The sequence below is a fragment of the Excalfactoria chinensis genome, chromosome 5 (assembly GCF_039878825.1).
Source record: "Excalfactoria chinensis isolate bCotChi1 chromosome 5, bCotChi1.hap2, whole genome shotgun sequence".
Lineage (NCBI taxonomy): Eukaryota > Metazoa > Chordata > Aves > Galliformes > Phasianidae > Excalfactoria > Excalfactoria chinensis.
The window spans coordinates 43,979,105-43,999,879 of record NC_092829.1 but is presented as its reverse complement, the minus strand read 5'-3'; the positions used below and the strand labels follow the sequence as shown (position 1 = coordinate 43,999,879).

The following is a 20,775-nucleotide window of genomic DNA, read 5'->3' as shown; positions in this document are numbered from 1 at the left end:
GGTATTAATGTGAGTAAGACATGGTGAATATCTTTCACTGAAATTTGCATATGTGCTTAAAACTATGCTAAGCTGATAGGTGTATGGAAATCTCTCACACAGAAAAATGGATAATTTTGAAATGCACATTGGATTAAAGACTTACTATATGTAGAAATCCCAGTTTTCATAATGTCTGCACTTTTATTTGTATTACAATTCTTTTTACTTAAAATAACAAAGTTTTCCCTTTTTGCCTCAACTTGTATTCACTGAAATGACTTCAAAAAATCTTGTCAAAGTTTAAGATAATATTTTTTATGTTGGACTTGGTAAAAACAAACAACAAAAAATCCTGAATGTAAATCTTTTTATTTAGGTTTACAAACTTCTTAATGTGAAATAAAAATAAAGACTGTAATGGAATAATCAAGATCAGAGAGAAGATTGCTGGATAGTTTTGCTATCAGACTATGTAGTTGTTTTTTTTTTTTTTAAGCAAGGTCATATTTTTGACACCGATCAGGTAAACTGGAAGGGAAAAAATTAATGAATAAATTCACTATGCTTTTTCAGTCACATCTTCTCATATCTCCTCACCTACTTGCAGAAATTTAGTGTATAAGTTTCAGATACATTTTTCTTCGCAGAAAAGCTGAGAAGTTGAAAATGTGTGTTGCATATTTATGCCTCTGTAGTATCTTCATTCCCTCTGACAAAGTGAGTTATTTTAAGCTGTCCCAATCCACTCATCTGTTTTGCCTTCAGAGCAATGAAATAGTCCTATGAGCTCAATTAAGGTGATGCCACAAATGTAGCAAGCAGTTACAGAGCTGGGGCAGGAAGTGGCGCCTGCTTATCTTGCATTTCATTTTTGTCTCCATCTAATTCTAATCCATTGAGGAATGAAGTTTTGCTGTAGTGCTCCAGGAGAAATAACTTTCTCGGTAGGTTGCTCCAAAAATAATGCCTTTCATTTATTTTAATGGGAACTACAGCATAAACCATTAGCTATGCCCCTATGCTGTCATCTTTTGCATGACAACAAAATGTAGCTGAATACTGTTGAGAAGATTAAACCTTTACTGCCATACTACCAACATCTGCCTCTGATGTGGTGTACCAACATAATAAAATTGGAAGCATTGCTTTCAGAGCAGCCGTCATATTTGTTTTTAAGGTAGAACCTGATAAATTAGTCAAAATGGCTATGAAGTATGATTGACTTCAATGCTTGTAAATGATTCTATTGGCTCTATGTTTCTGTGTGGAGTATTCTTCTCATGTGATACATTTTATATACTGGAAATTGGTTGATATTAGTCAATATCTGTTTTGTCAGTTGCAGACAAACTGATCAGCCATAGCTTTTAAAATTAATTTCCATTTTTAGGGAAGCAAATCCCTTTTCAAACCAAATCAGGAACATATTGATTAATTAATCTTTTGATAGCTTCAGCTTATAGTACCTGTGAAAGAATAGCTTAATTTTTACAAAACCTGAATTTTCAGTACCTACAATGCTTGGATACTATTCCAGGCACTCAGATTATATTTCTACTGCTTTGTAAATTTAATTTTCCTGTTCATTCCATTTTATGAAATTTAATTTTCTGCATTGCAGAAGTTCAGGATACATGAACAACTACTTAATTCTGTTTGACGGAGTAGATGTGTCCACATATGCTTTGTAGCCTAATGTAAAATTTGTTACTTCAGTTAGAAAATGTGTCAGAAGGCCCTTTATTTAGTAACCGTATGATGAAGCAAAATGTTATTTTTTTAGTAAGTTATTTAATGCACACTGTGCAATGAGTAATTTGCACGTAAGAATAAAGGACACGAAAAAGTGTACGTTGCCCTGAGATGTCAAGCACTGAAAACTACTACCTTCCTTTGCAGTTGTAATGAAGTCACTCCAGACAACTGGCAAGTCAATTAAAAATTTTCTTGTTTCAAATACTTATAAATAACCAGCAACACAAAGTGATGCATTGTAACTTAATAAGCTCAAAGTAATTTTTTTATTGTTGCAGCTTTGGGTGATGATCCACAAATAGGTATTCCTTAGGCAAGTCATATGGAAATCATTCAGTGATTAAGCAAAAAAATTCTTGGTGCTGTCATTTAGTCATCTTCATTTATTCTTGTGTGGTTTTTTTTCTTTCGTTTTTCCTTCATTTTTTATTTATTTTTTTTTTTTTTCTTTTGGGATGCTTAGGAACAAAAAAGATATTGGTGTGGTTTTTTTCCCTGAAAAAAAAATCATATTATAATTGCCCTAGACAGTGTACCTGGATCTTTAGGATCTTACCTGTCTCATCTGTAAATTTTCTGAATGACAATACTAGCAAAATTCAAAGGGGTAGTTTTCTTGCCTTCAAGGAGAGGCTCACTGGTATTCACGGTAAATCAAGCCACGTATAGCTGTGGATGGTGGTTTGTTGTTGTTGTTTGTATTTAATTTGTTTCTTTCAGTCTCCTGTGGAATGATTCCGTAGCATCCAGGTACCTCTTGGAACTGACGTTGTCTTTTCCAATGGTTATCACAGTACGGAGATCTTTCTGTGTAGCATCACTGTGTAAGATACATGCTCACCTGCTGTTCCTGTGGCTCTACCCTGTGAATGTATTTTCATACAGTTAGTGTCACAGAGCTATAGAATGGTGACACTGGAGGGTTACTGTTATATGACAAGTCCATGCTTTTTCATTTGTGAGATCCTAAATTAAACTGATATGTTCACGTTTCCTAGTTGATGAAGGAACTGCTTCCCTTTCACTGGAGTTTAGAATGACTAGTCTTGAATGGAGGAGTAACCAGAGCATTTTTCTATTTGATCTTTGCTTATTAGTTTTTTAAATATCTTACTCAAAAGTTAATGTCAAAGAAAAGATGTGGTGTGGATATTATATCAGCCTTAGGTACATTAGTAACAGTAGCAGGCCATAAAAAATGAGATACAAAATTGTCTTGGGAATGTCCCTAATTTTTTTTAATATCTTTCCTACTTCTGTGGATTCTTAATGGATTTTTTTTGTAAGAAAGAGCTGTAAGTCTCAGCATAAAACTGAATTGCAGGGACTGTCCTGGGAAACTTTTTTTCTGATGCAAACAAAGGTGGTTTCTACTACACAGTAAAATACAACATGAAAACTTAATGCAACATGGAATTGGTGAACCTTTGGAGTTGGAAGGGACCTTTGAAGGTCATCTAGTCCAGCTCCCCTGTAATGTGCAGGGACATGCACAGCTAGATCAGGTTCCCCAGGGCGTGCTCCCTGCTGTATCCTTCTGTGATTTTTGTGGCAAAATATATAGCAATTGTGGTAAAAATATCTAGCAATCACCCATACTATGAACTTTTGATTATTTGGAGTAAAATATTATTCATTGAACGGTACTCCTGTATGACTGAGATACAGATTTGTCTGATATGCAGATGCATCAGTGCAAATTCCATGCTGTTATTTTAGGTTTCTCCTTACACATAAGTTCCTATTTGTGGCACATATTACAATTTAATTATGTGGCACTTCGTTAATTCCTTGAAATTAATGATCACTTAAGAGAAATTCACTTAACAGTTGTCTATAAATGATTTTAACTTCACAGAAACAGTCTTAAAGGTTTGTGTATTAAACACCAAAAAACATTCTCAAAAATAAGTAGTTTTGCTTCTTGTTTTGTTTTTTTTTTTTTTAATTTATTTTTTCAGCTGACAGCTGTCATGTTGGCAGCTGAGAAATGTACCTTATTTAGTATGAGAGTGATGTATTTAATATTGTGTAAATATCATATATCATGATAATTTCAGAGCAAGAATAGAATATTCTTCATTGTATCTGTAGGCTTTACCTATGTTACCAGTCATGACTAATCAGTACTTCAGTACTAAAACCTTCACAATAAATAATGCAGCACATACATAGCAATCATGTCTATCCCTTCCTCTGAATTTTAAGGGAAGAAAGCAAACGTAGTAAATTATATGTGGTGTTTCTTATGCTTACATACAATCCCATCCTGTGTAGGTTATTTTACATGCTTCTAGCTAAAGCTACCTTTCTTGCATGCAGTATTGTTTTTTTACTTAATTAACTTGCTTGCTTGCATATTATTTTGCAGCTTGCTTTAAAATACATTGTTAACTCAATTTAAGGATTCACAGATGCTTTCACCTTCATAATTTTTACATTATAAGGCCCCCAAGGGTAACTGGAGAATGACATACCTTTAAATCATGGCTGAATAAAAGCTGATCTTTGCAGTTATTCCAGTTTATGCATGAAAGTATGTGAAGATTAGTAGTTCGCAGTTGTTTTTGTGCATTTGGATGCTACCGTGCTTTTCTAAGTGGAAAGTAAATATGAAAGGCATAAACCACATATGGACTACTTATAGGAATGTGTAGTAATACTCAAGTTTGCAGCTGATCTGACTTTATAACAAAAACTAGGAGGAATGTCTCTGCTCTGGTTAGGCTGCGGTTGGACTTGATGATCTTCAAGGTCTTTTCCAACCTGGGTAATTCTATGATTCTATGCTGAGGAGACTTTTCATTCCTGATATTCCTTTTGTTCTGAGAGAAGGAAGAGCGTTCTTACTTTTATGATAATAAAGATACTTTCTGACACTGTTTCTAAGGAGCAAATCTACTGATTTACTGGAATCTTGTCATCACACAAGTCTGATAAACACATCTTAAAGGCAGTGGTGTTTTTCTTTTTGCAGATGACATTAAAGTGTCTGTAAATGATTTTATTATCAAGGCAGCAGCAGTCACTCTGAAGGTAAGTGAACAATTAACTTTAATACATCTTATAGTAAACTACAAAAGAGACAAGTATTTTGTGAGACTATATGGAGATAGGAATGTGATCATAGCAAAGCTTCTAACACTTTATCATTTAGTGTCACAGTCTGTCTGTACTGTGGACTGTGAAAGTGAGATTTTTTTTTTTAGTAAAGATCATCATAGTATAGTTATGAGCAGAAACTGCAGGTGATATAGCAGTAGATGCTTTGTCAGCAGGCTGAGGCAATTGACAGGATAGCTGATTATTTGCATCTAATTTTTTCTTAAAGTTTTAAACAAATATTTATTGAAGTCTTATGCCTGTGTTGTATTTTAGCTCAGACATATTTCAGTGACGTACATGGTCACCTGTGCTTAGAATTAAATGTTCTTCAGGGAACCAATCTTTGCTTGCTTCTGGAAGTTATTATTTGTTCCTTTTGTCAGGGTAAAGGTTCAACTGTTCTTATGTGTCCTGAAGTTAAGATCCCGTGTTTCAATATAACCTACACTTTATTATGCTGAGCTATAGTAGCTTCACAGTCTCAATAAGGTAATTGCCTGTTTTCTGTGTGGAACTGAATGCGTTACCTTCCAGTTTATGTCAGTTATTCTGCTTAGAAAAAATTCCCAGTACCTCTTGGAGTTTTGAAACCGAAAAGTTTTAGAAATGATTCTTCAGAAGATCTCCCATACTTTGAAGATCCAGAGGGTGTCAAATCACTTGGAAAAATATGAAATTAGTTTCTTTCTAAGCTTAAGAAAAGAACGAATTGTTATGATTTTACTTGAATGTGGAATGTTTGAGTTCAGTTCACACTTAATTTTAGAATGTCAGAGATGTGAGTTCTAATCTGAAAGCCAGTGTTTGTGAGGTTCATTAGGAAACAGTACTATTGTTCATTGACCCCTCATAGCTGAAATAGATCTGTTATAGCAAGATAACTTGGGGAGAATCCACAATCCTCAAGAATCCCTATGGAGTTTGCCCTTGCTATTGAAGCAGTATACTTACATGTGGTAATGAATGAACACAGCTTTTGATGTGGTCATGCTGTGGACTTGTTCCCCATAGCTTCCTGATTACACAGTGATCACACATTCTAGCCATATGGTGAATGAATAAGTAAAGTTTCTTATATCATTGCATTATTTGAGCAACAGCTTTTAAAACTTTCGCGTGAGGTTTCTTCTCAGTTGCATTACCTCACAATAAGATAAAAAATCAGAAAGGGCAAGAGCTATTTTTCTTCATTTGACAGGACTGTTTTAATTATTTAAAACTTCAAGGAGGAAATGATATCTAAATTAGGGAGATATGGACATCTGTTAATTCTGGACATATGTTAATTCTGTTTCAGTTCTCATAACACTGTAAAAGGTTATTTCTGTGCTGTGATGTAACAGACAGTAAATCAGAACAATTCTCAAGTAATTTTGCATTGCTGTTCGCTTTACACTGCTGTGCTTTATCATATGCTGGTACTTGGTGTGAATATGAGTCACTGCGGACAAAGGAAAACAGAGGGTTTTAGAGTTCCACAAAAAGCTCTTACTTTCCATGTTAACTTGTAGAATTATTATTTTACCCTTTCTGATTTCAATAACTTTTCCTTTTGTAATATTACACACTTTGAATATTTGACATATTATCCCAAAAAGAAAGCCAGCAGTTTTCCACATGGAAGTTCCTTTTGATTATTTACTTTTCTTTCTCTTTATTTATTTATTTTTTAAACAGAAAAGCCTTCCCTAGAAATGCATCTGAAGTAGTAAACCTAAGATAGTAGCGTATCTTTGAGTAATTACGATTAAAAGAAATAAAAAAATTCAACTTGATAATAGACTTGACCTTACTTGTACATGAAGAGTAGCATACATTTGTTATTAAAAATCTACATATGAAATCTGCTTTGATTCATGTAAAATGATAAAGCCGTATTGCTTATAAATGCATTGATTAGATAATTAACTTCCTTTGTAATGCATCTGGATACTTTCTTGCTTGAAGTTGAAATAATGTGATAGGAGATTGTTTTTCCCCAAAAAGCTATCTTGGTTTTTTAAAAAGATAAATTCTAATATTGACACCACAATTCTCGTCAACCGGTTTTAAGGTTGTTTTATTGACTTGATATTTCACTTGATCTTAGTTTGTAATCTCCTGATTCCAGCATTTTCTTAGGTTGTGACAGAAACAGTTTTCATCCTCTTTCAATAAAATATGATGCTTAGCCTGAAATAGGTTGCTTGTAACTGCTTAGTGTTATGTGTATTGTTCATTCAGTCATTTAGTATTACACTTACAGTTGACGAGGTAACATCCATAATACTACAGTGATGAGAGTTACTGCTTTTGTTCTCTAAGTGAAGAAAATGTTGAATAAATGCACAGACAAGATGTTGTTTAGATTTTATTTCATTTTGAGCTCTGCACTGGATTTTTTCTTCCTTTTTTTTCTGTTGAAGAAATTGAGACATGATGGTGTTAATTAGTGTCTCAATGAATGGAGCTCAGCTGAGGATTCTTCCCTTGCTTTTTCTCCTGCAATATGATGTCGGTTTTCAGTTTCCTATTTTCATCAAGGTCACTTACTACTTTCACAAAGATCTGTATTATCTGCACAGTATCTCTGACCAGTTACTTGAGACTTCACCTATGTGTCTTGTTCTATTGTTTGTTTGCTTTTTGTTTTTTCCAGTGAGTTGAATTGTCTTTATATGGTAAACTCAAAAATCTCATTACATTTATCAGTAAACTTTTATTTGAATCTTCTTTGTGAGTCTAGACAGAAAGACTTCCAATGCACGTTAGGAGAAGTTCATCCCAGTAACACTGAGTGTACCTGCAGTGTATTCTCTGGCTTCCTTTGTTAGCAGTCAGACTTGAGATAAGGCTGGAAAATAATACATGAGTACAGAACGATCTCTGTTTTTTGTGCTTCTCAAGTCAATATCCTGTGATTTATTTAGGGGGAGGAATAACACTGCTTTGTAGTTTTTGTGTGCTGAATGTCTATAAGGTGATATCAGTGACTTTTGAAGGAATCTGGAGGTTTTCATTAATTTCTTAGTTCTCCAATAGTACAAAAAAAATCCTGGGTCCCCTGAAATTGTGTATTTTCAGTTCCTGGAGTATACATTCATACTTCTTGACAAAGTAAGTTTAAATCAAACTAAGAATGTACATTGTATTACCTGCTTTTCTGGCTTGTGGCAGTCCTGAGGACAGATGTGACTTGTTTTACAGACAATGATCTGATGCACTAATTAATTTGGTGCACGCATGTATCTGTCTAGCTATGTATCTCACAGAATTTTCCTTTTTTTCTTGATATTTGATTGCACCGCTGTTCTTTTACCAGCTGTCCTTTTTTCCCTTTTTCTTTTTCTAGCAAATGCCAGATGTGAATGCAGCATGGGATGGAGAAGGCTGCAGGCAGCTGCAGTCCATTGACATTTCTATTGCTGTGGCAACAGACCGAGGTCTCATTACACCAATCATAAAAGATGTTCCTGCCAAAGGAATACAGGAAATTGCTGCCTCTGCAAAGGTAGAACTTGAGTGTATAGTAAGCTGGGGAATATAATAGCTGTGTAGTTTCTTGTAGTGGAAAAAGAAATGTGACCCAGATACACATCAATTTCAAGAAAAGGAGTTTTGAGATGGATCTAACACTGTTTCTTAGATTTAATTATTAATTTTGCAACTGTTTATTTTTACTTAACCATAACTTAACCATCATGTTATTTAATTGCATTTGGGCTAGAATGTTTGAATAATAAACCTGTATAGACTTTGCATTTCATTGCTATTGATGTATTTCTGTAATCCTCACAAGGCTAATTTCTATATTTTCAGTTTTTGAATTTGAGGTTTTTGGTCTTTATCCCAGGAATTTGTTTGTAGCTGCTTCTGTTACACTCTGTGTCATCCACAACTTTTCAATATATAGCTGAGAATGTCACCCCAAAGATAACATTAAACTCCTTATAATAACAAGCAGTATTTTGCATAGGTTAAGTGCCCATCGGTGACTTGAACTCTTGGCAGTTGTTGCCAACAGTAGAAGAAATGTTTTGTGACAGGAAGGCTAAAATTGTTTACAGTTTGATAGTGATAAGATGTGGGGGAATGGCTTTAAACCTGAGAGATTTAGGTTAGGTGATTAGAAGAAATGTTTTACTCAAAGGGTGGTGATGTGCTAGCACAGGCTTCTCAGATGGAGGAAGACTGCTAGAAAATGATTGAAGTGCTTTTGGAAAACTCCTGGGAAGCAGAGAGGTATTTCTTTGAGATCCACTGCAGGGAAGAAGGGGCATAAGAGTTTATAGAAATGCCCTCATGGGATGGTGGTATTTGTAGGAAACACCTGTGATTCCTGTAGAAGGTGCTTCAAAAAATCTCTAGAACAGTGTGTAAATATTCATAGAATCCACTTGGAAATTCTAATCAGTTTTATTATTTTGAACCAGAAGGAAAATGCAAACAGAAATTTCTGGTGTTACATGGTATTTTTTCCTACAGTTATGTTGAGGGCAATACTGTGTATTTGTCTCATCAGTATGTCACTAGATTATTTTTTTTGTACTAAAACTGCTACAGAGAAAAGTCGGTTGGTTTGTTTTGAAGGCCATAGCAAGGTTTTTCAAATGAGAGGACAGCTTATATTGAATTCCCAGTATAATTAAGAAAATGAAGTTTTGTGTCCTGGTCTTGTCTGGCTGATCGTTGCAATTACAGGAAGTGTCACTAAATTGCTCGTTTAAATCAGGTGACTTTTCTTTTGTAGTTGAACAATACTTAAAATGTCTTAATGAAGTAGAAAGAATGGGAGCTTGTTACAACACTTGAATTTCTTACCATTCTCTCTTTTTTTCTTGTGTTTTTCTTAGGCTTTAGCAAAGAAAGCAAGAGATGGAAAGCTGCTACCTGAAGAATACCAGGGAGGAACTTTCAGGTAATGCTCCCTGGCAGTGTTTAATATGAGCAGCATGGGTTTAGAACTGCTTTATTGTTGGAGATTCTACTAAGTGTCAATGCCTTTTAAAATATTGATCTATTCAGGATGAAACTCCATGGCATGATTATGATGGATGATTATGAGCATAGTCCAAGTACCATGTATCTGGGAAAATTATCGTCTTAGTATAGGTCTTCAGCAAGTTAAATTCGCTAGAGCCTGCTGAGAAACTCAGGTTTTTCATACAGTTCTGACTTATGCTTTTGCACCTATTTTTTTCATAATTACATAAGAATGTACTTTTGTTAGTTTGTTTTACTTTGATTCCATCCTATAGTTAGGAAAACATTTTTATCATAGAATTCTAGAATGTCCTGGGTTGAAAAGGACCGCAATGATCATTGAGTTTCAATCCCCCTGCTATGTGCAGGGTCACCAACTCTAGACTAGGCTGCCCAGAGCCACATCCAGCCTGGCCTTGAATGCCTCCAGGGATGGGGCATCCACAACCTGTTCCATTGCCTCACCACCCTCTGTGTGAGAAACTTACTCCTAATATCTAACCTAAATCTCCCCTGTCTCAATTTAAAAGTATTCCTTCTTGTCCTTGTAAACAGCTGTTCCCCCTCCTGTTTATGTGCTCCCTTTTGAAACAAACATTTAAAATGGTTTGTTGAAGAGGCAGCACAGCACTCAGTGATTCCTTGTTTGTCTTGAATGCATTCCTTAGAAAAGCGTCTCCTGAGGTGTAAAAATAAAATAAAAAAAACCCATAAAAGTAGTGACACAGTTGCACAATAAATTCTTAACTGACCTTCCAGGCTTTCAATTTCCAAAAATTAATATGCTATATTTTATGATAATCAGGATTATCACAATGTTTTTGTTACACAGATTTTAGCGTAGCTCACTATTACCATTTTTCAGATGCTAAGTCTGAATACTCCTTACTGATGTTTTTTTATAACTGATTGTTAGGGATGAGAATAATACTAGAAATTAGTCTGTTCTGCAGAAATATTGTTCGAATAATATATAGTCAAGTGCCTGAGGTGCAACTGCCTAGAATAAGTATCTGTGTTGTGCTGGAGGGGAGTGGATGTGAAAATCTGCGAGTTCTTCAGTAGAAAAAGTGTATAGAAATGCTGCCGCATCAGAGATGTGAATAACATCTTCAACAATAATTGCCTATGGGAGAACAGATAATTTAGTTGTAATTAAAAAAAACTCAAATCACTGAGAGTCTGAATGTGCCCAACTGAAATTGAAACTGAAGTTCAGAGCTTCTTAATGAGTTTATGGGTTTGGACATCAGGAAGAAATTAGCTGATAGTAATCACTGAATATAGACTTTCTTCTTCTAGGTCTTATTAATGATATTAATAGTAACTTTTTGTTTTCATTTAGTATCTCCAACCTAGGTATGTTTGGCATCAACGATTTTATTGCAGTCATAAACCCTCCACAGGCCTGCATCCTAGCTGTGGGTCGAGCAAGACCAGAGCTCAAGATTGTGGAAGATGAAGAAGGCAATGAGAAACTTCAGCAGCATCAGCTTATGACAGTGACTCTTTCAAGTGATGGCCGTGTGGTAGATGATGAACTGGCCTCAAAGTTTCTGGAAACCTTCAAAGCCAACATTGAGAATCCAATACGTCTCGCCTTGTGTTGAACTCAGTGAAGGTTGCTTCCTGATTTGACAGCACAGAATACTGTTAAAGAAAAACAACCCCAAGTAATAATAAAGTAAATAGTGTGAGATAGATAGTTAAAGAATTTAACTTATTGAATTAACATGGAAAATATAAATTTTCATGCTTTTGGTCATTTCCAATGACCAGTTTTTATACTGTAAAGCTAGAGACCTTGAAGTTAGCATGTTACGTTTCTTTAAACGTTTAGTACTAACAGCACATAATGTGTGCTTAGAAATTAAATTTCCTCTGAAAAAAAAAAGCTTTAAAAAAAACACAAACAACTATATAAAATTTAAAAGGGAATTTGAGGTACTTTAAGGGCTAAATGTCTAGCTTTTACAGTGAGGTAAGCAAGAACTGTAATTAAACAATATGCTGCTATGAGTCCTGATCAATACTGAGGTTGTGGAGTAGTGAACTTACATTGCTGCAGTGGGTTTTTTCAGTTTGCAAGACTTCTAGCACGTTTTGCTATTCAGGTTAGATTGAAGTAAGGTTTGTGAACTTTTAACAAAGATTTCAGTGAATTCTGACATAAGAGCAAAGAAGTTACAAACAAATTAAAGGTTTTGTGTAGTTACATTTGCATCACAGGTTTAACTGTTCTTCTTTAAAGCTGCACTGGGCAAAGCGAGATGAGTGTAAAGATGAGTAGGGAAGAGAAATGACAGGAAGTTCTGAGAAAGACTAAATTAGATCTTAGATAAAAATGTAATTTCACAAAATATGAAGTAACTTGATAGAATCTACAGCTGCATTCATATAATCAGATCTCATTAATACGCATTTAAGCAGTAACTGAATCTGTCTTTATTCAGTATTTTAAGATTGCTGCTTTATTTCATACCATGCAGAGGGAGGAGATGGGAATGAACTTGTCTGAAAGGGATGATATCTCACTGGTTTTAGATTTCATTGCCTTTAGTTTGATGTCACCAACATCTGAGGAAAACAGAATTTTGTTGTGCAGCAGTTGATTGGTATTAGGTTTTCTTTGGCTTAATTAAAAAAAAAAAAAAAAAAAAAAAAAAGAAATCTTCTTCAGTACCACAAAATATGAGAAATACCATTTTCAGGTTTTCAGTGTTATACTGTTGTAAACATGAAACCCAAGGCAATGGTGTCAGCACTACTGTGATGGAAAAAATGGCTTTAATCAGAGGCTGCAGTATAAAAGGTCAATTTTTGCACACTGAAAATTTGCTGATTAATTCTGTTTTTCCAATGCATTAATGATGTAGGTGTGAAATATGTCATTGTTAGTCATATATTGAATGGTAAGTCAGTTGGAGAAGTATTTTCAGCAGGATGAAGCTTAAGTGAGCAGGGATAGTTTTCTTCCTATAGATAAATATGGAACCACTTGTTGTATGTGTTTGTAATGAAGTAACTGCATTTACAGAACCTGCTGATATAAATTCAGTTGAATTCTGAGAGTCTGTATTATCCTGGTTGTTTTTGTTAAGTTTTGGTTATTTTACATATTTGTAGGACTTGTTTATTGAGCTGCTGCCCTAATTAAAAAGATAATTGCAAGACAAAAACTTTGGCTAATGCTGAGTTCAGCGTTTTCACTAAATGTTTACTGATTTGTCTTGTTATGATGCCATAAATTTCCTAAATTGTTAATCTAACAGTAGGAAGGAAAATAAGTTTCTGATTACCAGGTTTAGTCTACTGTGTAATAATGGACATATGCATTGGTATTTCCAGGAGTTTTTCACTGATCATTCTGTTCATGACTGTGTTCTCAATAGTGCTGGTGTGTGAACCCCAGCGCTTCTATAATCTACTTCCTGCCTGACCATAGCTAAGGGCTGCATGACTGATGTGTATATAGAACTGTAATTTTGTGTGTTTGTGTTCATGTAGTGTAAGTCAGTGTATTTCTTTTTGTTTGGAGCCACTGAAAGGCACTGATGTGTGTATACGTATCGTTTATTGTGCTGTTTCATTCATGTGAGTGCTAATACTTTTCCTATTTGACACAAATAGGTGAAGACAATGCAACTTCTTTTCCAGGTTAAGTAAACCTGAAACAACTTTTGAATGGGGCAGATCTGTCAGTAAAGCTAATACAAGTTTTAAGTCTGTTTTCTTTACGTATGCCTGCTAGCCAGCCTTGTCATTTGACACAAAAAGGATGTGTGTGATTTGTCAGCCATCAGCCTGTGAAGGGCCTCTCTGGAATTTAGTTATGTTACAGTAAGTCAGATCCCAAATAAATGCCTCTCCTTAGGTAATTGTACCATTCAGCAACATCTACAGCTTTAGTGAAAGTGAGATGATACGAGTTCATGATGATGCAGATGATACAGATCAAAATAATCAGTGACTCTATGGAGAATTCAAGAATTTGGTAATGAGGGTAATGGTTGAAATGGCCCAGAAAATGAATCATGTAAAATGTTCATGCTTACATGTGAAGCCAGTTTGCCTTAGAGTAAAAATTTCACAAATAAAAGTACAAACTTTTGTGTTTTACTCTTTAGAATAACATCTACCAACATCTCTTTTAGGTACCTGAGCAAGAAATACCATGAAAACTCTATTTTCTTGAGTTGAAACACTAAAAATTAAAATTTCAGTTATTGTTGGCTGGGAAATGTCTGCTTTCATGATATGCTTGGTGAAAATTGCTTTCTTCATATAGTTTTCCTTTGAAAGAGGCACAGCTGGAAAAACTGAAGGGTAGCTATTTTGGACATTGTGATTGTTGGCAAGCCATGAACTGTACATGTTACATTTCAGTCCCTGATTTTACCGTCAGAATCTTTGGCTTTTATTTTTTTCTTCCATGTATCCCTTTTGCAATAAAATTTCTGGAATTAATCTTCCTAGTGTAATCCCTTAAAGATTCTCACTCCTGCAAAGTGAGCGCACCGTTCTACTTCCTCCTAATCTTTTGGTCCACATGTTCGTTTCCATCAACACAAAATACAATAGATGCTTTTATTTAATCAAGAGATTATCTCTATACCTATTGTATACAATGGCATTTTAAAGTTGAACAGGGAGCCATTAAACATGATAAAGTCTGAATGAATGCTTTTATGTACTGTTTTGTATAGCAAGCTGCATTTTGATTGTATTACGGTATATGTGATTGTTGAGTGAGTTTGTGGGGAAACTAATGCGGAATTACTGGACTAAAGTGTCATGCTTGGTATGATTTCCTGTGTCATAAAACAAAGATGAAAACAATGAAAAAAAGTTGCCTTTAGGATTAATCGTCTTATGGTGGTTTGAAGCCAGTGTCTTTTTTATTTACTTTGCTTGTCTGTTATGACTGTGTTTTATTTCCACGGAATCTTTTTCTGGATTGTATCAGATCATAACAAATGCTTTTTACTCTCTAATGTCCATTCAGAATGTTGTGCATTATTGTAATTTCTTTGAAAGCAGTCTGAACAAGGTGCAGGAAATAATGGTTGCACAATGACGAGTGCCAGCGGGATTGAGCTGGTGATTTTTCATCCAGATACACATGTTGCAACCCCTATTCAGTACCACTCAGATGATCGTGGCTGTTCCAGTTATGGGTTAATCAGGGTAAGAGAATAATCTATTTGTATGCTTTACCAAAAATGGGCAGTACCACACGTAGCCCCTGGGTATCTTAATTTCACATGTGTCATTTGCTATACAGAGAAGAATTTTGGGTGAACAACCCAGTATCTTTCACAATAACTCTGCTTCAAGGTGAAAATCCATAGCATAGAGCTGGAAATGCTGTAGGAAAAGGCTCTAAAGTGTTTCACTGTAATCTTGAAGCAAAAAAAAAGAAAATAAATCCATGTTACAAGGAGTCTTCCTACCAAGCAGATGATTTTTTCCATAAGCAATCAAGTTGCATGACAAGACCAGATCTATAGGTTACAGAACCTAGCAGCTTAATCCATGATTTCATTTTATTTTTTTTAACCTCACTGTTTTTATTATTGTTTCTAACCAGCTCTACATTGTTGATGATGAATTTTTTCTCCTTTCCTAAAATGTAGAAGTATTGTCTCAAGAATTCACAGTGAAACACGTCATTGACTTGCTTATCAAGGAATGCTGTGTCTACGTGTTCAAAACCCTCTTTGATCTGTTTCCAGACCACATGGTCCATTACATCTGCGTAAGCTAGAAAGAATGCAGGAGTTGGATTGTCATGACAGTCTTCTGTTATTGAGCCATGTCAACCCTTCCTGTAAGTGGCAAAGCTGTATGTTGTGGTAGTGCTAGATAAAGAGCGAGTATTCTTTGGAACAGGTACTAGTGGTGGTGGTCTCATCTGCAGCCTAATGCAATGCACGCAATGTTCCTTTGTCTCACACGCTTGGGTGGTTCTTTATAAATTGCATGTAGGGTTGTAAATTGGCATTGAATGTTAGTGCAACTCAGGTGCTATTTTTTTTTAGAGGGAAACTTCTGGGAGCCAGGCTACGTGGGGAATTTGAATGGAACTGCCATAACTGTATGAGAATAATTCACAGTAGCACAGTATAGGAAGAGACTGTGTCATACAAATAGGCCACATGAAAGTACACTTCAGTTATTTGTTCAAATTGAGGTTGTTTTGATGATTACTTTTATTCCTACAAGATCACTTACTACATCATTGTGCCAGTTTGTGAGTAACTTATGTTTCCTCCACAGGTAATATTTCAGCTTATGTTCTGTACCACATCCATGTTGCAGAAGGGCTTCTGCTAAGTTTCCCATTCGTGGATGGCTTCCCTTCCCTTAACTGTCTGGCTAACTGTCTGTCTTACCTAAATAGCTCATGCTATTTAGGTGCTTTTTTCTGAGGCTTTGAAATGAAACATCCGTTCACTACCACTTAAGTAGTAGTACAGCAAAACTGAAATTTAACTTGCTGTATGGTTTTGTTAATTTGAGTTTCCTGAATAGGAAAGATTGCTAATAAGCAATCAAGCACCATCATTCAAGAAGTATCCTGACACCTGAAATTTTATCTACTCCCATATGGATTTGTAAACTTGCTATTTGTTGTTTGGTTTTGTCTGTGCATCTTACATTTAAAGTATTGAATACGATGTGAGCAAAAGGACACAATATAAGTATTTGCAGAAAAGTTTTTCATTGTTGTGTTTTCTTGTTGTTATGATGATGTTTTTTTATTATCTTTGAAGTTTCCAAATATTAGCCACATTATAGTTGGTGTTTTGATAAACCTGCTTTAGTAACTTGAACACTCCAACCCTTCACATACTGGGTAAATTTTGGAAACTTCTTTATTTCTTTCATACTACAGTGTCTCTTACTACCTTTTTTATTGTGTTAACATGAAAAATGAAATGCAGTGTTTAACAGCACGGTGTGTGAAGTACGCTTTATAAGACTTTGTATTTTGTCAATTAACAGAAATGTGTGCAAGTTTATGCAAAATTTATTCCCATGAAGTTGTATTGGGCAGTCTATCCTTTTCTGTACATACAGCTGCTCACTGAATCATTCTGCAAAAACAAGAATCAGAGTACCAATGTAGTTCTGGCAGGTGTGCTTGGTGTAATCTCTGACTGTTACTGTCAAGGAAAAACTTGTTCTAGAGGAAGAACTGAAATACAAGAAAGGCCAGCAGAGGGCAGACGCAGCAGTATGTTTTTCTAACTGGCTCTCTTAAGGTCGCTGAATATGATCAGTGAAGTATTTTAGCGTGTAGGCATTATGCTTGAATTTAAGCAATGGCTTGATGGCTCAGTTTTTGAAGTATTTTGAAAAGCACCTGACATGAATAAAGAAGGAATAGTAAATAGTATCTTATCTTGGTCTGATGGAAATAAGAGGCTGTGCCCACTGTATGGTGTTTTCTTCAGAACTGACATATGTTTACAACTTCCAAGTTGATTTCTTTAATTTCTTGCTTTGTAATCCTGTTGAAGTAAAGCAGGAGGATGGTAACAGTTGCCTGCTGGTGATTAGTAGAAATGTGCCAACTGGTAAATGTTCCAGGAAACAAAAACTTCAGAGAAGGCCTATTGGTTGGTTATGCCATGATACAAAACGTTTGCTAGAGATTTGAATGGCAGCTTCAGGTGATTACTTTGCAGAATCTGCTTAAATGCTATCACAGGGTTCAAGCAAACAGTGATGGCTTTTCAGTTTACGCTCTTTGTTTTTACGTCAGATTTGGTTTGACTTGAAGGCGTAATGGGGGATAATTATTCAAATACAATAACTATATTGTTCTTCGCTCTCACCATAGTAATTGCCCTGGCAAGCTAACCATTCATGTCATTACTAGAAATTATTAGCTGGAAAATGACAAACTTCTCTGTTTGTTCATTACCGATACTAAAGGAAGATGATTCATGCTATGTCAATAAGTACTGTTGGTCATCACCTTAAAGATTAGAGATCGAGATTCTCTTACATACTTTAAAAAGTTCCTTTCCTGTGGCCTAGAACTAGATAGGAAGAAAAGGAGCTGTGATCATTTTTATTTTGCTAACGGTTGTGTTAAAAGTATTCTGAATTGTTAGTGCTGTAGATATCACCTTTAGTTTCATGATTTTTGCATTGTCTATGTAACATTCATTGCAAGTGTGCTTTTCACTTCACTTTGAAGAGGTGCAAGCAAGTGAACCCCTCAATCTAGTTATAAAACAATTCCCATTTCAGCTGCTTATCTTGAGAAAATGTGTGAATACGTTTCATTCTGCAGCTTTGCTACACTTAATTTCTTCCCTGCCCAGTAAATTATAAGCTTAAATACCTGTGAAGACTGTGTGGATACTCATAGTTGCTGTGTCACTTCACATTAGCAGCATACTTTGGTTCTCTGTGTCAGCAGACAGTATCACTCAGTTTCCTGTTCTTTATGGAAAATACAAACTATGATGGATATTCTGGCTAATCAAGAAACTTTCATCCTCTTCTGAAACTCTTTTTAGTCTTCTGAAATGTGTAACACTTACTGCGCAAATTTCAACTTTCAGCCATATGATGATTGTAGTACTTGGCTTATTTTGGAGTCAATTCACAAAAGAGTTGATCTCACTTACAGGACTTGATTGGCTGTTGTAACAGATTGCATTTTCCTGTTGATGAATACAGAGGTTACAGCATGGCTTTTTCAGGCGGATTAGGAGTCCTTCCTCTGTCCGTTCCTATTTTGAGCCTTATCTGTTTTCATAGTCTTCAAAGCAGGTGATGTCTTAATTAAGCTTATGAAAAGTGCTAATGATTCGGAGGGACTCCCAACCTGGAACAGAAGTCATGTTTTGGAATGTGCCAGATTATCCTAAGCAGTGCTCAAAGACACTTCCTTGGCTGCTTTCCCTGTGTATTCTTATGCTGACGTACTTCTTCAACTGCTCTCACAGCTGCAGAGGAATCTAATAGAGGGTCTGGGTGCTCTTATTGAAATAAGCAAATACTCATAAAGGAAAATATATGTGATCATCTCCTTTTCATAAGATTTTTGTTAGTAGCCACAAGGTAGCTGGTTTCATTGACTGAAAGCTAATGAACACGCTTGTAGTTTGACCACCGATGTACTACTGCTGTGCTAATAGTTCTGTTATAAAAGGAGAGAGCTTTTCCCAACCACCTGTTACTGTGACAACTGCATTTATCAGTACTTGGTGACACACTTGGCTGTGTTAAAGGGAAGAATGATGCATGTGTAGGTCAATACTGTTTACCTGGAAGTCATTAATTTCAGTTTTAACAGGCTCTGCTTTGAATTTACAAAACTAGATTGACCTCTCAGGAGTGTCTTAAGTTGTATTTATATGACTTAAATCTCAGGTGAGTTCTAGAGCCTAGAGAGAGAGAGAGAGAGAGAGAGAGGTGTTTTTGCCAAATAATTCATTTTGGCCGTTGTGGGAAGACACTGGAAGACAATTGCTATTGCGTAGGGTAGAGCAGATGAATGAAAGTCAGTCGTATTTCTCACTTGAATTTAGTCAGCTGTCTTTGTGTAACACAGTACCTCTGTTTTGTTAATTATCAAGGAATACTTGGATTTTTTTAAAGCTGTAAAGCATAAGCAGATGGTCTCTGCCTATGGAATTATCTTTAGTAAATTCTTAGGGAAATACATCTCCAACATTTTTATTCCATAGCACATTTATGAATTTGACTTCTGCTTCCTTTTAAAGCATTTAAAGTGTGTATGTGTTGTTTGTACTGAGATGGATTAGCAGAGAGGACCAGCCACTGTACTGTTTAGCAAGTGTTTGAAAGACTTTTGGATTCAGGCTGCGGGATGAACTGGGAGACAGGCTCATGAATTCTCCTGCCAAGTCTCCAACATTTCTACTGTATACATTTTGAGATACTGCATGCATTACAATATATGCGTGTGAATGTATGTATATTGGTACATTGGGCAGGCCTGTGAGAAACCTGCCCTGATTATGTTTAAGAAAATAATTGCAATGTTGCATACGTTGCTCAAACAAAAATGATGAGCAAGTTGATAGTGAGAATCGGGCACTCTTGGCAGAGAGATATCCTAAAGAATCTATGAAGCAATATGCATGTGAGAAGGTGACTTTCCCTTATACATATCTTCTCACAGTGTTTTGGACTGACGTAAACTTGGCAGGGAGGAAACAGGAGAGCCTTTTATTCTTGTGTGAAATTAGTGTCTAGTGCTCTTTGAGATGGATTTTGTTACAACTGTATACCAAAAGACAACTAACTAAGCAGAAATTGTAACTTTTACAGAGTACTTTATTAGGTTTGTTGATAAGTCTATGAACCCAGAAAGGACAGTCTAGAATTTTCATGAGATCAGGACTGATTCGGGCATAGTCTTAGCCATTATTTTCTCTGCACTTTTCTAAATTCGGATCCTACTTAATTTTCAGGCTGTTTAATATAGCGATCGTCTGCTTGTGGATGTGTTTTATATATGATTACAAACTTCTGATTTGAGAACTGAGTAGACAGACATCAGTACTTCATGTAATACCAGCTTTAAAAAATTCCTGAATTACCAGAATAATGGATAATACTTAATCTAGTGATGTAAATCTTGCCTGTCTAATGACAGAAAGCAAGAGAGATGAGGGTAGGTGAACACAAGAACTCTAGGTACTTGTATACCTAGACATTACTTTTCTTAATTTGTTGTTGTTCATTTCTCAGGTTAATTAAACATGGGAAATTTTAACTCTTCCTTGTTAAGTGACAAGCAGAAAAAGTCTTAATTGAGAGGAAATTACCTTACCAACCACGAGTTCTAACTATCAACTCTGGAGTATTTTTTTCTGACTGGAGTTTTTAAGGTTTCTTCTGAAGTTCTTGTGATACTGAAAGGAAATGTTTGCACGTGTTTAGTGATTATTCTTTCTGTTAGCTCAACTTTTGTATGTG

General features: G+C 35.5%; 1 protein-coding gene across 1 annotated transcript in view; it reads left to right on the top strand.

Annotated features, from left to right (window-relative positions):
- Positions 1 to 14,269, top strand: part of PDHX (pyruvate dehydrogenase complex component X) — a 35,750-nt gene extending 21,481 nt beyond the window's left edge. Inside the window, exons 8-11 of the mRNA XM_072338143.1 lie at positions 4,715 to 4,773; positions 8,174 to 8,332; positions 9,675 to 9,739; positions 11,150 to 14,269. Coding sequence (XP_072194244.1) covers positions 4,715 to 4,773; positions 8,174 to 8,332; positions 9,675 to 9,739; positions 11,150 to 11,414 — 548 coding nt within the window. The 3' untranslated portion in view covers positions 11,415 to 14,269. The remainder of the gene's footprint in view (positions 1 to 4,714; positions 4,774 to 8,173; positions 8,333 to 9,674; positions 9,740 to 11,149) is intronic.
- The last annotated feature ends 6,506 nt before the right edge of the window (positions 14,270 to 20,775 follow it).